Genomic DNA, 18,053 nt, shown 5'->3' with positions numbered 1-18,053 from the left:
AGAGGAATTTACACTCGAATTCCACTGGGGAAACTTGAGTGCACAATGCAATCCATCAATGCATATCATCCATATTTCCACTTAACAAAAACATCGCATCAGACACCCGTGGGGGAAAGCCAAAACGAATGTAGGAATCGTGATCAATGCATAATAAAATGATCGCAACTCCACTGCTAAATAGGCATGAGTTTAGACTGAGAAAGAACGTTGTGCTCGTAGTTGGATGCTTGTATGACACCCGTGGGAGCAATCCAAAATGAAGGCTAGGCACTTGGATCAGCGCAAGGTCATAAAAAGAATATCTAAACTACGCAAAGATAAAAATCATTCAAAAAAACCCCGGTTGATTTTTTTTTTTTTAAAATAAATCATGTGATGTCCTGAAAACAAGTAAAGTCTTTTTTAAGGTTAAACTTGAGGTCCCTAAGTCTTAGAAATATTTTAAGAAGAGATCAGGATAGAAATTAAGGAGATTTTTGTTCATAAGATTTGAATAAGACACCTCAAGAAATCTAGGTAAGGAAAAGGCAGCTGACTCTCTAAAGAAAATCTTAGTTTATGCTTGAGAACAAGCATTGTTTTAAATTTGGGGGTGTGATAACGAGAAGAAATGCACGTTATTATAACACAAAGATATAAAACACTATGGGTATGCGACAATAAAATATACAAAATCGTGTCCAAAAGCTTTAAGTTGAGAATATTACGATCGCATGCGCCAATCGCATTAAAGCAGCTAATTTACTTACCTTGTGCAGGAAAATGCATTGGTGCAAAGCAAATTGCCATCCAAGGAATTCAGCGTCCGAACGCATTAGAAGATTGCGATCGAAAAGTTATGCGATCATATGCGCTCGCGAAGATCTGCTCAAGAAGATGCCCACATAAAGACGGCGCATCAAGGTGAAAGCATAATAAGTCATGATGGGACGGAAAGCTAACGATGGTCAAATCCGAATTTAATTGACAAGTCGTTAATGACACACTGTAGCAAGTACATTCAACTTTTCGGTGACCATTAATCGACGCATCAGACTGATAATTAATGACTTCCCATCATTACAATCATTTGAGAGAAAAGCTTCTTCACCTTGAAACTCTATAAATACCGAAGGCCACCACTGTTAAAGAAGTTTGGAAAGAGTTCCAGTTCGGCATAGTTCGATATATACACAGTTCGCCATATACATAGAAGATAGATCATAGATAGTCGTTAGTCTGTAACTCATATTCTTAGAAGGCGGAGGCGAACGAAAAGAGAAGACGCCGAAAGATCATTCCTGGTTAGCTCGAGAGACTGTTGGAAAGCACTACAAATGGAGAGAGGGTCGACTCTTGTGAAAGCAAGAACATTCTTTTGGGCAGAGTAGAGTAAAATGTAGTGTAAAAGCCTTGGGAAGCAAGACATTGATACCGAGCTTCTTATCCCCATCTTCCATTGTTGTTTTGTGTTCTGACTTATTTATAAAATGGAATTTGCATCTCAACATCTATTCAATCTCTTCACATTTTGCATGAGTAGCTAAATTTCTGAATGGGTTGAGAAGCACTCAGCTAGCATGACCTAAGAACTTCATTTTATGCGATCATCTTGTCTTATATATACGTCCTTCGCCCTTTAGAGATACTTGACAGAGTAGTCTAAAGAAAAAACCTAGACTTGAGAGAGTCAGGTTAGAATCTAGGTTTGAGAAAGTCAGATTAGTAGCGCATAAGTGAGAGATAGAGACTTAGAGATAAACTCTGTTTGCTATCATGCATCGCATGCACCCTAGAAATAGGATATGATAGTATGCGGTTGCCTTGTGTATATGTGTATCATTCATCATCGCATAGACAAGAATAGAGGCTTAGACATAAGTCCTATAGACATTATCGTATACATCACATGCATCCTAAAATTAGGCACTATGGCATTTGCATTGAGAGATGACATGCTGTTGTGTGTGTGTAGCATGATCGCATAACTTGAATGCAATCTTGGGAAGTGTTAGCTAAATCCCTTCTCAACCCATTCCCCGCATACTCATTGCAACTTTCACTGTCATTAACTTTTTACTTAATTTCGCCACATAGGATTCATACTTTAAACAACATACAAACCAATATATTGTTTTTGCCACAGCAAAGGAATCAAAATTTACCATCGCATAAGTAACTCAGTAGTCCTTGTGTTTGACCCTGGACTTATTAGGCAACCTAGTAGGATTTATACTTGGATTTTACTAGGAAAACTTGCATGTGTAACACGTAGTTCACCACCGCAATTTCGTATCATTGTTTCATCACATTCACAATGCATCAATCCATAAAAACTTCAATAGATTGTTTAAGAAAATTAGAGAAAATAGCCATCATGCACCTCTTGAACGTCCCCAGCGCATTGCATAGCCCAAAGGGCATGCGTCGAAATGCAAATGTTCCAAAGGGGCAAATAGAAGTTTTCTTGTCTTTATCTTTTGGAGTGATTACAATTTGATTGTAACTAGAATAGTCATTTAGGAAACAATAGAACTATTTTCCAACGAGTGGAAATTGGTCTTTCTTGGTCACTGCATTCAGCTTTTTGTAGTCCATGCAAAAACGTAGCCCAATGACTGTCTTGGATGGAATCAACTTGTCATTGTTGTTGATGACTACAGTGACACCTTCTTTCTTTGGCACGCTTTGCACTGAGCTTACCCAGTTTCTGTCAGAGATGAGGTAAATTACCCCAATGTCGAGCCATTTAATAATCACTTTCTTCACCACTTCTTTCATGATAGGGTTGAGCCTACTTTGGGGCTCAACAAATCTGGTCTTTCCTTCCTCTAATTTTATCTTATGCATATAGTTGGACTGACTAATTCCACGGATTTCGACAAGCGTCCAGCCTATGGCTCGTGTATGCTTCTTCAATATCTGCAGCAAAAGTTGTTCATTAGTATGAGAGAGTCTAGATGAGATGATAATAGGTAAAGTATCATTAATTCCAAGAAAAAACATATTTTAAATGAAAGGGAGAGGTTTAAGCTCAAGGGTTGGCAGCTCCTTAAGAGAAGAGGGCATTGGCTTTGATTGTCGCTCTTTTAGATAAAGCGATTCGAAATTCTTTGTACTATCGCTCAATGCATGGACCTCGCATTTTAGGTCCTGCTTTTCCTAGCTTTCCTCTTCAGATAATTCAATAGCGTCGACTGACTGCCACGTTTCCAATTCGTTTAGGAACTTCAATGCGTTGAATACATTGAACTTGACCTCTTGATTATCCACTCGTATAGTGAGTTCCCCTTGGTGTACATCATTTCCTAAGGACAAAAAAGGATGCCCAAGAATGATTGGGATGTCCTTGCCTGCTTCATAACCCAGGATTATGAAGTCTTCTAGAAAGATAAATTTATCAACCTTCACAAGCACATCTTCAATTTTCCCTTCTAGATAAACAATGGATATGTCAGCAAGCTAAAGCTTTATTGTGGTTCGACTGGCTTCACCAATTCCCAGCTTCTTGGAAATTGATAGGGGCATCAAATTGATACTCACACCTAAATCGCATAACGCATGCCCCACTTCGATCCCTCTAATTGAGCATGGGATTATAAAGCTACCAGGATCGCTTTGCTTCTCAGGAATGTTTCTTTTGAAGCACACTGCATTCTTTTGTCAACCCCACGGTGTCAGCTTCATTTATCATCCTTTTCTTTGACAAATATCTTTAAAAAACTTAACATAATTGGGCATTTACTCCAACGTTTCCTCTAGTGGAATGTTAATATGTAGCTGCTTAAGAACATCAAGGAAACTCTTGAATTGTTTTTTGTCATTACTTTTTTGTAAGTGTCAGGGGAAAGGTGCAATTGAACGTATGTTAGATATTCCCCCTGCATTGAAGGTATTTGCTGAAGAATGAATCCTAGAGCCAGGTGCTCTTTCCACTCCAGGCTTCTTAGATGTGTTTGTATTCTTAGATGGTTGCTCAAGTGTGTTCATTATTGGGTCAGGGAGATTGTCTTCTCTTGGGTCTTTTCTCTTAGCCTCTGTCAGAGGTCTACCAATTCGCATTATCATCGCTAGACACTACTCCTTGCCATTGTTGTGTTGTTTGGGAGCTTTCTTGTCGCTTGGCAAGGTTTCTTATGGGCAATTTTTCAGTTCATTAGCAATCTGACCTATCTACATCTCCAAGTTCTCGATGGATGACGCCCAATTCTTCAATAATGCATCATTCTAAACTATGTACTCTTTCAATAGAACCCCAAGCGGAGAAGAAGAAGTACTCGACACAGTTTTAACTATATTGTGAGATTGTTGTGGTGGTTGTTGCTAAGTGTGCTAAAAACTTGGTGGGGGTCTCTGCCTCTACTGCTACCACATGCTAGGATGCTCTGTATTTTGCTGATGGCCTTCGCAAGAGAAATTAGAATGGTTTTTCAATCATGGGTTGTATGTGTTGGAGAAGAGGTTGTTCTTTACAAAACAGACTGATTGTGGATTTTGAGGATAGACTTCAGATGGATGTGACTCGCTGCAACCCACATAGGTCATGGGTCGTCTCAACGAATCTATTTGATGGACATTTTACATTTGAGGTTATTGTTTATGGTTAAGTTATTCAACATGATCATCATGGCGGCCACTTGCTTAGCTAAGGTGCTCATTGTATCATTACCCATCACTCCTGCTCTTCGACGTCTATATTCTGATTGTGATTCATCGCCCTAGTTCATGTTATTCTTCTCTATTCGATCTAAAATCTCCTTTGCATTATCATAAAACTTGATCATAATCCCTCTTGCTGTAGCTGAGTTTGCGGCCATCTGTGAAAGTTCATTTAGGCCAGTATAGAATGTTTCCATACTAAACGTGAGCGAATGTCTAATCCCTTTGCAAAATGAAAATTATTTTCATTTTATCCTTTAGTTACGAAAACAAGTGACCCTTTTGCATAAAGCTTCAGCTTCGGGAATCGGAAGAATTCCTTGCTCGGAGACTCAATTTTCAGCCTTGTCTCTTCGTTCTCCCGGATTTTCTTTGTAAAGTCTCTTCAGACCAACCTCCTTTACAATGAATTATAGGGAATTGTAAAACTCTCAGGATCCTTCAATTTTTAATTAATTTGATCCTCAGTTATCCCCGTTGAGCCACTGAGAGGATCTTATGAACCTATAAATTGAAGCTCATACGGTGACTTGATTTCCTACAAAACAGACTTGAAATATTCTTTTCTACCATCGCAATGGTATCAGTGGGTGTATTGACGAAAATTTATAATTCTCGCATTTCTTAGGTCACCTTGCCTTTATGCATTTTGTATCATCGCATAGGAAAAGAGTAGAGACTTAGGAATAAGCTCTATGGACACTTTTGCATTCAAAACATGCGTCCTAGACTTAGGAGCATCACATTTTCATTGGAAAATGACTTGCTGTGCATGAAGCTCCAAGCTAAGCAACGAAGTCACTCAGACTTTGTAAGTCAGTCCTACCCTCAGCCTCCACAAATAAGGTAACCCATGGTTCAAACATTTCTTGATTAACTGTTTAAATCTCTCCCAAATGTCATTTAAGGTTTCAGAGTCTCTTTGTTCGAAGTTCATGATTTTGCTTTCATGTCTTGTGTTGACAGTAGGAGGGAAAAACTTTTGCATGAATTTCTCTACTAACTTCTTCCATGTAATCATCTCACAAGGCTCGAAGGAGCTTAGCCCTTGCTTTGCGTCATCTCTTAGTGAATAAGTGAATAGAGATAGCCTTATGGCTTCAGGTGTGGATCCAGGAATCACAAATGAATTGCATGTCTCCAATAAACGCTTTAAGTGTGCGTTGACAAAAGGTTCTTTCAATCTCGGGGTCGTATTTTGGCTAAGAAGAGTATTCTATGCTCATAAAACGTTTACAAGCTCAGGCTCAGCTTGTAATACTCCTTTGATTGAGAGTCTTGCAAAAAGATTCAAAACCAGATTATTGTTAGGTACGTCGCCTAATCCCCGACAACGACGCAAAAAATTTGTTGCATTTTTATTTTTGTGTTGCACTTGTGCCGTTGTCTATCTTAATGTGAGACTATATGTTAGGAGGTAGATATTAGTATTTCATACAATTTTCTAGTTGCAAGTAAGTTTTCTTGAGTTAGATTCAAATATAAACCTAGCTCAAGTTTCCTGGCAAGCCCATGATAGAATGCAGGGATTAGTTAGTGCTAACGCAACATGGTAAAATGATCTTTGTCATTGTGACTCTAAGTATAGATATGTGTTGAGATTCTAAACTAAACTAAGCAAGCATACATGCAAGAGAAAGAGGTTCGAGAAATGGGATGCATTGATAGAATATGGAATGTGTTAGAATGTAATGTGATGATTCCTCAGTAACAAACAACAAATTTGTATGAAATCAATGGAATGAAATGGGGTTGGGAAGACTATTTGGTAATCTTTAAGTGTACATGTGTGATGCGTCCAGGTTTTGTTCTCCACCTAAGTCTTTCAACATCTCTTGATGTGTTTGTCACACTTTATCTTATCTCTAAGGTGCATGCGTTTACTAATATGATAGATCAATATGACTAACTTTATTTCTAAAGCTACTCAATATTCTTACTTGATGCATTCTATAGTTACTTACTCTCTCAAGCAGTTAACTATTTCAAGTCAAATCGATTGATTGAATGGATTCAAGTATAAAACATTTTAAGTATATGTCAAGCAAGTTGGATGCACATACATGTGACTTAGCAGATTAATATTTAGTTCCACCTAGCCCACGATGGATTTAACTACTCATTATGAAAGAAATTAAGAAAATGGATATGGAAATGGATGAAATCATGATTGAATTAATATCAATGAAATATTTCTATAGAATCCCCATTCAATCAAGACAAATAATGGAAGAAAATGCTAAGTAAGGGAAAGAAAATTATGTCAAGTTGCTTGGGTCAATCTCTTGCTCCTTTGGTTTTCTTTTGGGTGTTTTCTATTGTGACTGGGGTGAAGACATGTTGAAGATTGTCTCTCTCGAGCTCTAACTTTGGTAGAACCTCTATATTAGTGGTGGAAATGGTGGTCAAACTCCTCTTCTTCTTGTAGGCGGCCGAGGAACTAATTTTGTACATGGATGTTACTGCCTACTCCTTAATCTCTTACTTTTTAAGTCTCTAACTAACTAACTATTCTTTAGATAGGCAGCATTTCCTTTTATAAGTATTGGACTCAGTAACTTGTGATGTGATAGCATTAAATTTCAAGCCCTATTGTGGTCGCCTGCTATTCTGATCTCTCAGACGCTGCCTATCAGGTTGCCCATATTGCAAGTTGAGAATTGACGTTAAGTGCACGAGTAAAATGTATCTTCTTGCGTCCACTTGGTTTCAACACTTGCTTCCTATGTTGGATTGTCTACTTAGTGAAATTCTAAGACTCTTGCGTTATCAAGCATTAGTAGTGCATTTTTCTTTAAAAAAGATGCTTTTTGTATGCATTGAACGCATATATATAATTTTGTGTTTACCTACTGAAATGAATATGTTTCTCATTATTTGATCCTAATTATTCTAATTTTAAGAGAACAATAACTAATATTTTTATAAGTTCTCATTGTTGTTTCATTCAGACAGAAATAAAGGTGTAAAAGTACAAAACGATAGAAATTATTATTAAGATTTAGGAAAGTGCTTTAAGTTTTATAAATAGGCAGCTATCAAATGACTAAAAAAATATTGTTCACTACTAGAAAAAACACATTTCTTGAGGTTTGCAATTTTAAATACTTGATAAAATGTAATAGGTGATTTTTAAAGAAAAATGTCAAGAAAATATATATAGGAAAATAGAAATTGTGAGGGTAATTTTAATGAAAAACGTCCAGAAATGTAAAAAGCGGAGGTGGGGGATTTTTTAGATATTCTTTCTATGCTGGCAGAATACTTTGACATGTAAAAGATATCAAGTTTTAGGATTCATTTTTAGGAGCCTCTGTTTTTATTCCCTTTACTTGTCGTGCCTTCTTCCTCTCAAACGAAACCCTAGGAATTTTTCTCCCCATCGACTATCTCGCCTCTCTTCTCCCAGGTCACGTTTGCACCGTCTCTGCACTCAACGTGGTCGTCGTGTGGTTGCTGGAAGATCGAATAAGCCCTAGCAATTTCTGGCTTGTCTTCTTCACCGTTCCTCCAAGATCGAAGAAGCCCTAGCGATGTCTAGTAAGTTCTCTTCCTTTTCTACTTTGTCATGCACTATCGTGGCAACTGAATCGTCGACCAAAGCAATATTAATGTCGGCCATGACCAAATGGACTCCAGAGGGGTAATCATAAGCAGTGACCATGCTGATGGGTTTCTAGAGAAACAGAACAACAAAAGGGACCATACTGTCCAAATGGTAGGTTTGATTCAAGAACCAAAAGTTGGAAGAACAAGAGAGTTTTTGTTTAAATGGTCCCAAATGATTTGAAGAATTTTCAAACATACAAGTTTCATCATTACAAAATATTCAAGTAAAACCCAAAATCATTTCTTCCAAATCTCAAAACCAAAGTGGCTAACAAAATCTTCTTCATCTTCCTCCCCATGTTCACAAGCAAACAAAATCAAACTCCCGTTCATTCCTTCATTCTCTCTTATTTGCTTCGTTTTTCAGCTAACCCTCTTACTAAAAATTAGATTTTTGGAGACATGAAATTGAAAGTTTTAGCAAATCTATGTAAATAAAACAGATTATTAAACAACTTAAAATGATCTTCATTGTTATACATTCTAATGTTCTTTGCATCCGGATAAAATGCCAGCCATCTCTGATTTTTATTGAATTCATGAATGTCTTCTGTTATCATTGGCTCTAATGAATGAATAAGCCATTGAATGGAAAATTTATAGTTTGTTTCATTTGTGTAGTTGCTAATGTCTTCTTTTTACATATTAGGGAAGAGCTTTCCAACAAGACATATTTTAGGCAAAAGAAAAATGACACTGGGATTGCTAGAAGGTATTCCAACAATGTTGAAATGTGAAGTAGCTGTGGTAATTTTCTTTCTCGTACTCACTGTTTTCTTTTCTATCCTTTTTTTCTCTTAATTTGTCTTTTTCCCCACTTAATCTATTTGCTTGCATGGTAGGTTCCTAAAGGTATAGAAATGAATGAGTAGGTAACTAATCTCTGTTATTGAGTTTTACCTTCTAGTAATGAATGAGTAGGTAAGAGACATGCTATGTTTGCATATATATATCTGTGTTTATAATTTCCATTTATGACATATTTCTTTGTATATAATTTCCATTTATGACATATATTTCTTTATTTATGACATCTCATCCTGGCAATATCCTCATATATGAATTATAAGTTCAAAATGTCTTAGTTAGAGAAACAGAACAACAAAAGGAACCATACTATCCAAAAGGTAGGTTTGATTCAAGAACCAAAAGTTGAAAGAACAAGAGAATTTTTGTTTAAATGGTCCCAAGTGATTTGAAGAAATTTTCAAACATAAAATATTTATCATTACCAAATATTTAAGTCAAACCCAAAATCATTTCTTCCAAATCCCAAGTGATAACAAACTCTTCTTCTTCTTCCTGTCCGTGTTCAAAAGCAAACAAAATCCCTTCATTCTTTCTTATTTGCTTCGTTTTTCAGCTAACTCTCTTACTAAAAATTAGATTTTTGGTGATATGAAATTGAAACATTTAGCAAATCAATAGAAATAAAAATAGATCATTAAACAACCTAAACTGCTCTTCATTGTTATACATTCTAATGTTCTTTGCATCCAGATAAAATGCCCGCCATCTCTTATTTTTATTGAATTCTGTTATCATTGGCTCTAATGAATGAAGAAGCCATTGAATGGAAAATTTATAATTTGTTCATTTGTTTAGTTTCTAATGTCTTCTTTTTACATATTAGGGAAGGGCTTTCCAACCAGGCATATTTTAGGCAAAAGCAAATGATACTGGGATTGCTAGAAGGTATTCTAACAATGTTGAAATGTGAAGTAGTTATGGTAATTTTCTTTCTCGTACTCATTGTCTTATTCTCCATCCTTCTTTTCTCTTAATCTATCTATTTCACCACTTAATCTTTTTGCTTGCATGGTAGGTTCCTAAAGGTATAGAAATGAATGAGTAGGTAACTTATCTCTGTCATTGAGTTTTACCCTCTAGTAATGAATGAGTATGTAAGAGACGTGCTATGTTTGCATTTATATATCTGTTTATAATTTCCATTTATGACATATTTCTTTGTTTAAAATTTTCATTTATGACATCTCATCTTGGCAATATCCTTATCTATGAATTATAAGTTCAAAATGTCTCAGTTAGAATCGTCTAAGCCCAGTGCTTTAGACTGTAATCTTATTATCTTATAAGCCCAAATGCCAAGTTTTTTTTTGGAGATTCATATGCTAATTTACTTTGAAATTTATTAGCCATTTCTTTTGATTCATGATTTCTATTTACATTAGTTTACTTCTTGCACTTATAGGTATGTGTACAAAATGTAAGAAACAAGGTTGCAAGAACAATTGGGGGACGCTTATTTGGCATAAAATAGGTATGTTGAGATCTTATTTCAAAGTTATTTAGGGATTCACATATTGATTCTGACTTCTTGTGGTGATGATTTGTAATATGCTTTCTTGAAATTAAGGATAATAAACAATTTAGGACCAATATAATTATTATTAGATCTATTATTTCCATGGATGGTTTAATTTTTGGGTTGCTATATGTGATCGTAGGTGCTCGTACATTTTAAATGTGTTTGTTTTGGTTGATCAATTTCTGGATTTACTTCATATTCATATTGGTGTATATTTTTTTTGGAATTGTTCAACTTGGGAGATTGTTAGGGTTGATGTCCTAAATCTCGTGGGTCCTATAGTTTATAATTGTATTGTATAAATAATTTATTTATTTAATAAAATTTGAGGTATTTTATTTGATATTTAGTAGCATTAACCTATAAAACCAATAAACTAACATTCAATGTTATTTTCTGTAGCTTAAACATGTATACAGAGACATACAGGTTCATCGTGTTTAAGTGATATCGTAAATGACCTGTAATAGATGGATAAGGTTGGATACTTTATTCTAGTGACACTACGAAAGTGACCCACTTTATAGATGTTACCATTGTTGTAAAGTGCTACAAATGATCTTATCCTAATCACTCATGTAAAGACATGTGAGCAATGATGTTCTATACATAGGAGAGTTTGTATAAGATCGGACCATGAAATTAATGGTCTTATTATATAACATCGTTAATAATAGAGACTTATATTTCAACCAGGATGACCATAGGTGATATGACTTGAATCTTGAGTGAGTTGTGAATTCTTGTCTATGGAGGCGACCCTTTGATTTGTATAGGTGAGAGTGACCAGATCGCCGACTCAATAAACTTACCATTTTGGGGATTCGTCTGATTGGGGAGTTGGAAACATATGTATACAAGATGGAATTTGCTTCTTTTCGAATGCCGGGGTAAATACTTCTATAAGGGTTGATTTCGTGGCTTGAATATAGTGGCACCACACTCTCTTGGCTTGAGAGGGGTTGAGTCATAGTTAGACTATAATTTATTATTCATTAGAGGGATGTTTAGATGTAATTACAACGACAAAACGATAATTTTGGTCCAGTTGTACTTACGAGTAATTTTTGAATGGTCATCGCGCTGTTGACTAGTTATATCCAATTGACACAAAAAGACATCAGTAGTGCGAAGAATGCAGCTATCGGTCTTTAATAGAATAACCGACAGTTAATGGATGTTGGATAATTTAATTAAAAGAGTTTAATTAATTGTCAAAGTACCAGAGCTTCAAGTTTAATTAATTGGCCAAGTATCGGAGCTTCAATCTACAGGTCCAAATACTAATATTAGTTGAAATACTAATTGAATGAATGAGATTCATATAATTAAACTTAAGAGAGAAATATAAACTATAGGTTATATTCTATTTGATACAATATAAAAACCATAGGCTATATATTATATTCGATATAACATATAGAAATATACGTTAATTATATAATTAATATATATATATATAGATATTCATCAATTTAATTTTATATTTAATTTAAGGAGTTATTAACTCCCTCCCCTAGTTTTTCTCTCAATTAGACGTGGGAGTGGGAAGTTGGATGAAGATCTTTTATCTTCTTCCTCTTGCTGTACTTTATACAATGCTCTCCTTTCCCAAGGAATACATAGAAAAAAAAAAAAATTCTCCTCTCTCAAATTTTATCTCCCTCCCAAAATCATAGCAGCGCACACACACTCGTACTAATTCTCAAATCCTACGGAGAATATAGGAGGCTCTCTTATGGTGGTATCTAAGTTGGGTTTGTAGATTTTTGTTTGTATTTTTGTACGAAGAGTTCATGACTAATTGGGAGAAAATTCGTGAAGACTTTTTTGGCTTCAAGGGTAAGTTAATTCTTCAAACCCCAATTCTTTCTCCTTGTATAACATGTAAATCCTATATTATGCATAATTCTTGTTATCTATAATTTTAATTCTCTGTAAATTTTAAAATTGGGATCAATCTTGTTTTCGCTATGGACCTCGTAGTCCTTCAGTAGGAAGATGACATATCATAAACAGGAAATTTAAAATGAAAAATCTCAACCCTAAATATAGACAATATAAACAATAATATATTTATAAATTTTGTAGTATTCTATTTGTTTTGGGTTAAAAAAAATATAATTTAAATCTTTTTGAAAATCTCTTAATTCTAATGGGAAAAAAATTTGAATTATTATTATTATGGTGTATTTATAAATAACTAGATATACAGGGGTTTAACTGAAAAAAGAAATCTTTATTTTCCCTATCTAAAAATTTGGTAGGCATTTTTACCATGTTGACAATTTAGACATATTTCAACATTGGATATTTTATGTAGGCATTTCTTATAATTTCCTTAATTTTTATGATAATACAAACAACCCCATATACGTAGACTAGCAAACTATATTTAGAAAATTTCTACGAGGAAACATTGATAAGTTGTTAAAACCTAATGTTTTAACTAACAAAATATTGACTAGCTAAGTCCTAATAGACATCCACTTCTTACCTTGCAACATTTTTAATTAGATAGATTGCTTAGTTGTAATTTTAAATATTTTTTTTTTTTTTTTTTTTTTTTTTTTCTAAACACTAGTCTAGTACTAACTACTAAGGTCAGTTTATTATTTGTCTTTTGCCTTTAATTGGGTTGATTATTTGAAAGCTAAATGTGTACATTTTGAGGGAGGAATGTTGATAGATGAATCAAAGAGCTATTAAGGTTAATCAATCATGTTTAAGAAAGTCTAGGCATTTTCTTATTCTAGATCTTGCATGACCTAGAAATTGTCAATTTTGAACCGTTCGGTTAATTTGTGGAGGGTTTCAACTTTAGATAAAAAATAGTTATCTATGTTCCATTGTTGTATTTTAATTAGTTCCACGACTTTTTATTGGGAACAAGTTTCAATTATAACAATTTAGGTTCACATTAGTTATCTTTTATTCTCATAAGTCATGCTTCATACAACTTAAACTTACAAAGGAACACATGCAACAATATCATAGATCCAAATTGTTATTAGTTTAACCTTTATTTTTTTTTTTATTTGCGTTATCTTAGTTTATACCAAATACGTAAAAAAAATCTTGTTATAATTTTCAAGTTTTATTTTATAAGCTTATACACAAATTAAAAACACACAATATTATTTTTAATTTTAATTTTATTATTAGTTTAGTTTAAATTGGGATTGATTAAACTTTAATATGTTATGTTGAAAGAAGCGGGTAAAACATTTGGAATAGATATATTTAATTCTATTCACATTTAAGCTATAATATTTTACAACATTTTTTTAAATTATTGATTATTTAAATGAGGAACTATAAAAAAATAAAATAAAATGAGGTGTATTTATTAAATTGAGATTCAATAGAAATGAGATTTAAATAAAGAGAGAGGTGAAGGATTTTTTTTGGGATAGATAAGAAATTTAATATAGATTAGAAAATGATAAATAATATAATTATAGTAAATGACCATAGTGGAAGAGGTAGGTAGGTATCTGCCAACCATTTACCCAAAGTAATTTCTGTTGTAGTATTAAAATGACCATGATCTTGGTTAAAACCTTCATGCGTGTCTAGGTTTATAGGTAATTTCAAGGTATTGATGATCATATCCGGTAGCTCTTTACTGACTACATCTTGTGTTGCTTTAACTGTCGGCAAATCATGAGTATCATGCTTCATCATAAAGTCATAGAGGGCTATTTTAACAAGAATGATGGGTAAAAATCTAGGCTTTATGTCATTGCGGATGTCGGTGAAGAAATTCTTTAGGTTGTTTTTGTATCTACTAGCAGTGTCATTCATAGTTGCATCACTCTCCCCTTGAAACCAGAAAAGAGCATGCACAACCCCACCTTCTTTATCTGATGCTTTGATTCGTTCAATGAAATTTTTGTAAAATGTTGCACCAGGATTGTTAGGATTTTTAATCCATTCAATTATGGTGCTACCTTTAACACAAGGAACTAAACCCACTATGCCTGCTTTTGGCCCTACTTTTGCTAATAACTGGTGAGCAAAGGGCATTCCTGGACCAATCCCAACTGTTTTGTTGATGTCGATTCCCTTATGTAGAGGTTCTCGTGCCATCTCTCACTGGAGTGCAGGGTTCAATTGTAGGATGGATGGGTCAGATTGACATTCTGGTGGAATTAACCTGTCCCACTCAAGCTCTCCCACTTGATTATTCTCAACCCCACCTCGACCAGCCATATTGTTCTGACCAGCTAGGATGAATATGTTCTTAGGAGAAGCAGCCCTTAAAAGGGAAGAACTTAATAGCATTGTGCATAGCAAGATTGATAACTTTAATAAAGCCATTTTGATCTTTTGTATCTGTGCAAGTAGACACAGAAAAAAAGTGTAAAATGAGTATACACTTGTCTAAAATAGGTTGTAACTTTTCTTTTGTGCCTATTTGCACAGACACAACTACTTTCCTATTGAAATTTTGCTTTCTCTTCCTTTTGTTTTATTGGCTGATCCTTACCTCTACTTTTCTATGTTAGTGGCCCTCAACTTTTATACTCAAATTTATTTCTAAGTTTAGTAAATTTAGTTTTGAAAGTTCATTTTTATTGGTGAATATTTGTGTATTGTGAGTGTTTGTCCCCTTTAATTATTTTGGACCACCACAAAATAAATTTGTTGCGTTAATGTCTATACCCATCAACCAAAATTGACAAATTTTTTAGACTTGCATGAGATAGATTTTTCTTATTACAAGCGAAACATAATCTATCACAAATGAACAAAACTTATAAAATTAAGTCCAATGATTAATGAAGCAATATCATGACGCTCTTCAATGGAACGTATTAAAAAAAGTAATATAATTTTTTAAAAATGTTTTTTTTGTTACATGGCAAATTTCAATTGATTGACTGAGTACCTAATAATATATGTGTATATATATATATTTAAAAAAATAAACTTAAAAATGGATAAGGCAAATTAGTTGGAGAGAAAATTAAAATTTGGCAAGTTAATCATAGCGATGCTAGAAAAGAGCAATGGAAGAAAAAGAATTAATCTTTGACGATGCTAATAAATTTTCATCATCTTCCATTAAATTCACCTAATTATCTACTAGACCCAATCCGCCAGTGTTAGAATAATTAACAAATAACATGATAAATGTGTCGTACTTTACTATGCTAAAAAAATTATACCGTAACTATGAGTACTGTAAAAGAAGAAAAAAAAAAAAAGCTAAATAATTGAAATCTTCAATCATTTATACATTTGGTCAAGTTGTTGTTTTATCCGGATAAAAGCAAAAGTGTAAACGTACAAAACAACATAAATTGTTATTAAGATTTAGGAAAGTGCTCTTTGTATAGATGGCGGAACCAGGATGTTAAACAAGGGGCACAAGTTTAGCTAAACATAATTTTAGGTGTATCGATATAATATTCAACTGATACAACATCGTCCAAATGATCATGACTATCTAAATGATCATGATATGACAGCATTAATTTCCATGCCTTGGTTAATCGCTTGTCATTTCAGTTGCTTTTTAGACGCCGACATTCAGATACCCATACTTGTAAGTGGTGATTTGACAAGAACAACTCGAACCAATGTATCTGTTATGCGTTAGAATCTTTTAAACGCATGCCTTTGCATTAGTAGAGCCTACAACACTTATGAGATTTATTGAAATCCTGCGATGGGATGCGTTAGTCACATAGTTTTATCAGAAAGAATGTTTTTGTAAAGGTTAGTAATGTTTGATGGATTCCATGCGTTTTCCTTTAAGATAGATGAGATTTTATCATTAAGAATCCTGATTGTTCCAACTTTCGAGAGACAATAATTTGTATTTCTACAAGTTATCAATGTCCCTACATACTTGTTTAAATTTCATAAGATAACCCAGGATCTTAGTTTATTGGATTGAGTATATGCTTATAAAATAACACTTATTTTATTAACAACAATATGTTTATACAAAATTTACAAACTACGAGATTACAAGGAGATTTAGGATACCAATCTCAATAGAATGGTCTGTATTTGGAGCATGTTTAGCCTAGATGCTTGGTTTTGACACATTCCCTCATGATTAAATACGTTGTTTTTAATGTGTTCGATAGAATGTCTAGTCATGATCTCCAAGAGGCAATAGTAATTGTGTATTGAATGGATGACTAACCTAGGATGCACTAATTACTAGATTTGGAGATGTAGAAGCATGTAGATAGATTAACAATTAATCGACACAATTGAATCCTTGAACTTAATGCTCATGTTTTCTCTTCTATATGACCACCAATAGAGATAGAAGCATGTAGATAGATTAGGGTTAGCGCTATCCTAACTTAATCGTTGATTAGGATGTTTTCTTGACTAGGTTATGCTAGTTGTCCGCCTTTGTAGAGACTAATTTAATATAGATTAAGTAAGTAGTTGCATGCTTAATATGATTATGAATTAAATTTTATAGAATTCAATGATAAGAATTACAATGAACGTTTAACTTGGATTAGAAGCAAGATTGTTCTAAACTTACTTACAACTATCCATTATCTTCTTATTTTTAGTATGTTTCTTGTTTTAATCAAAAACTCATGTTTTGTAGCTTCCATAGTTAAGTTGGGTTAAAGAAAAAATTAAATAACATTTTCCTGTGGATCGACCTCTTACTTCCACTTTAACCACAAGTTTGCTAGGTTGTTGTTCGAGTTTTATAAATATTGTTTGTTTCGGGTTAGGTAGAACTAATGAAACCTACTTAGCGTCTGGACAACTACTCTTCATTGTTATACATTCTAATGTTCTTTGCAACCGGATAAAATGTCACCCATATCTGATTTTTTATTGAATTCATGAACGTCTTCTGTTATCATTGGCTCTAATGAATGAAGAAGCCATTGAATGAAAAATTTATAGTTTGTTTCATTTGTGTAGTTGCTAATCTCATCTTTTTATATGTTAGGGAAGGGTTTTCCAACAAGACATATTTTAGGCAAAAGCAAAATGATATTGGGATTGCTAGAAGATATTCCAACAATATTGAAATGTGAAGTAGCTATGGTAATTTTCTTTCTCGTACTCATTGTCTTATTTTCTATCCTTTTTTCCTCTTAATTTGTCTATTTCCCCACTTAATCTTTTTGCTTGCATGGTAGGTTCCTAAAGGTATAAAAATGAATGAGTAGGTAACTTATTTATATCATTGAGTTTTACCTCTTGTAATGAATGAGTAGGTAAGAGACATGTTATGTTTGCATGTATTTCTGCATTTATAATTTCCATTTATGACATATATTTATTTGTTTATAATTTTCATTTATGACATCTTATCATGGCAATATCTTCATCTATGAATTATAAGTTCAAAATTATCTATTAGAATCATCTAAGCCTACTACTTCAGACTGTGTTCTTATTATCTCATATGCCCAAATGCCAAGTTTTTTTTTTTTTTTTTTTTAGAGATTCAAATGCTAATTTATTTTGAAAT

General features: G+C 33.7%; 1 protein-coding gene, 1 long non-coding RNA gene and 1 pseudogene across 11 annotated transcripts in view; 1 reads left to right on the top strand and 2 right to left on the bottom strand.

The window, feature by feature from the left end:
* Positions 1-7,896: 7,896 nt before the first annotated feature.
* On the top strand, positions 7,897-17,544 carry LOC120075768. 10 transcript variants are annotated; one of them, XR_005481429.1, is made up of 6 exons: positions 7,898-8,181; positions 8,281-8,359; positions 8,900-8,997; positions 9,884-9,945; positions 10,463-10,531; positions 17,526-17,544. It is a non-coding gene; the product is annotated as an uncharacterized LOC120075768 (long non-coding RNA). The 10 variants fall into 10 exon arrangements; XR_005481427.1 differs by having other exon boundaries at positions 9,884-9,980; XR_005481426.1 differs by lacking the exon at positions 17,526-17,544 and adding an exon at positions 11,276-11,323 and having other exon boundaries at positions 9,884-9,980.
* On the bottom strand, positions 13,113-15,099 carry LOC120075767 (annotated as a pseudogene).
* Positions 17,545-17,892: 348 nt separating the features above from the next.
* LOC120076059 (probable carbohydrate esterase At4g34215) overlaps positions 17,893-18,053 on the bottom strand; it is a 1,824-nt gene continuing 1,663 nt past the window's right edge. The window contains exon 2 of the mRNA XM_039029840.1: positions 17,893-17,910. Coding sequence (XP_038885768.1) covers positions 17,893-17,910 — 18 coding nt within the window. The remainder of the gene's footprint in view (positions 17,911-18,053) is intronic.

The sequence above is a fragment of the Benincasa hispida genome, chromosome 4 (assembly GCF_009727055.1).
Source record: "Benincasa hispida cultivar B227 chromosome 4, ASM972705v1, whole genome shotgun sequence".
Lineage (NCBI taxonomy): Eukaryota > Viridiplantae > Streptophyta > Magnoliopsida > Cucurbitales > Cucurbitaceae > Benincasa > Benincasa hispida.
This window is presented reverse-complemented; position numbering and strand designations above follow the sequence as displayed.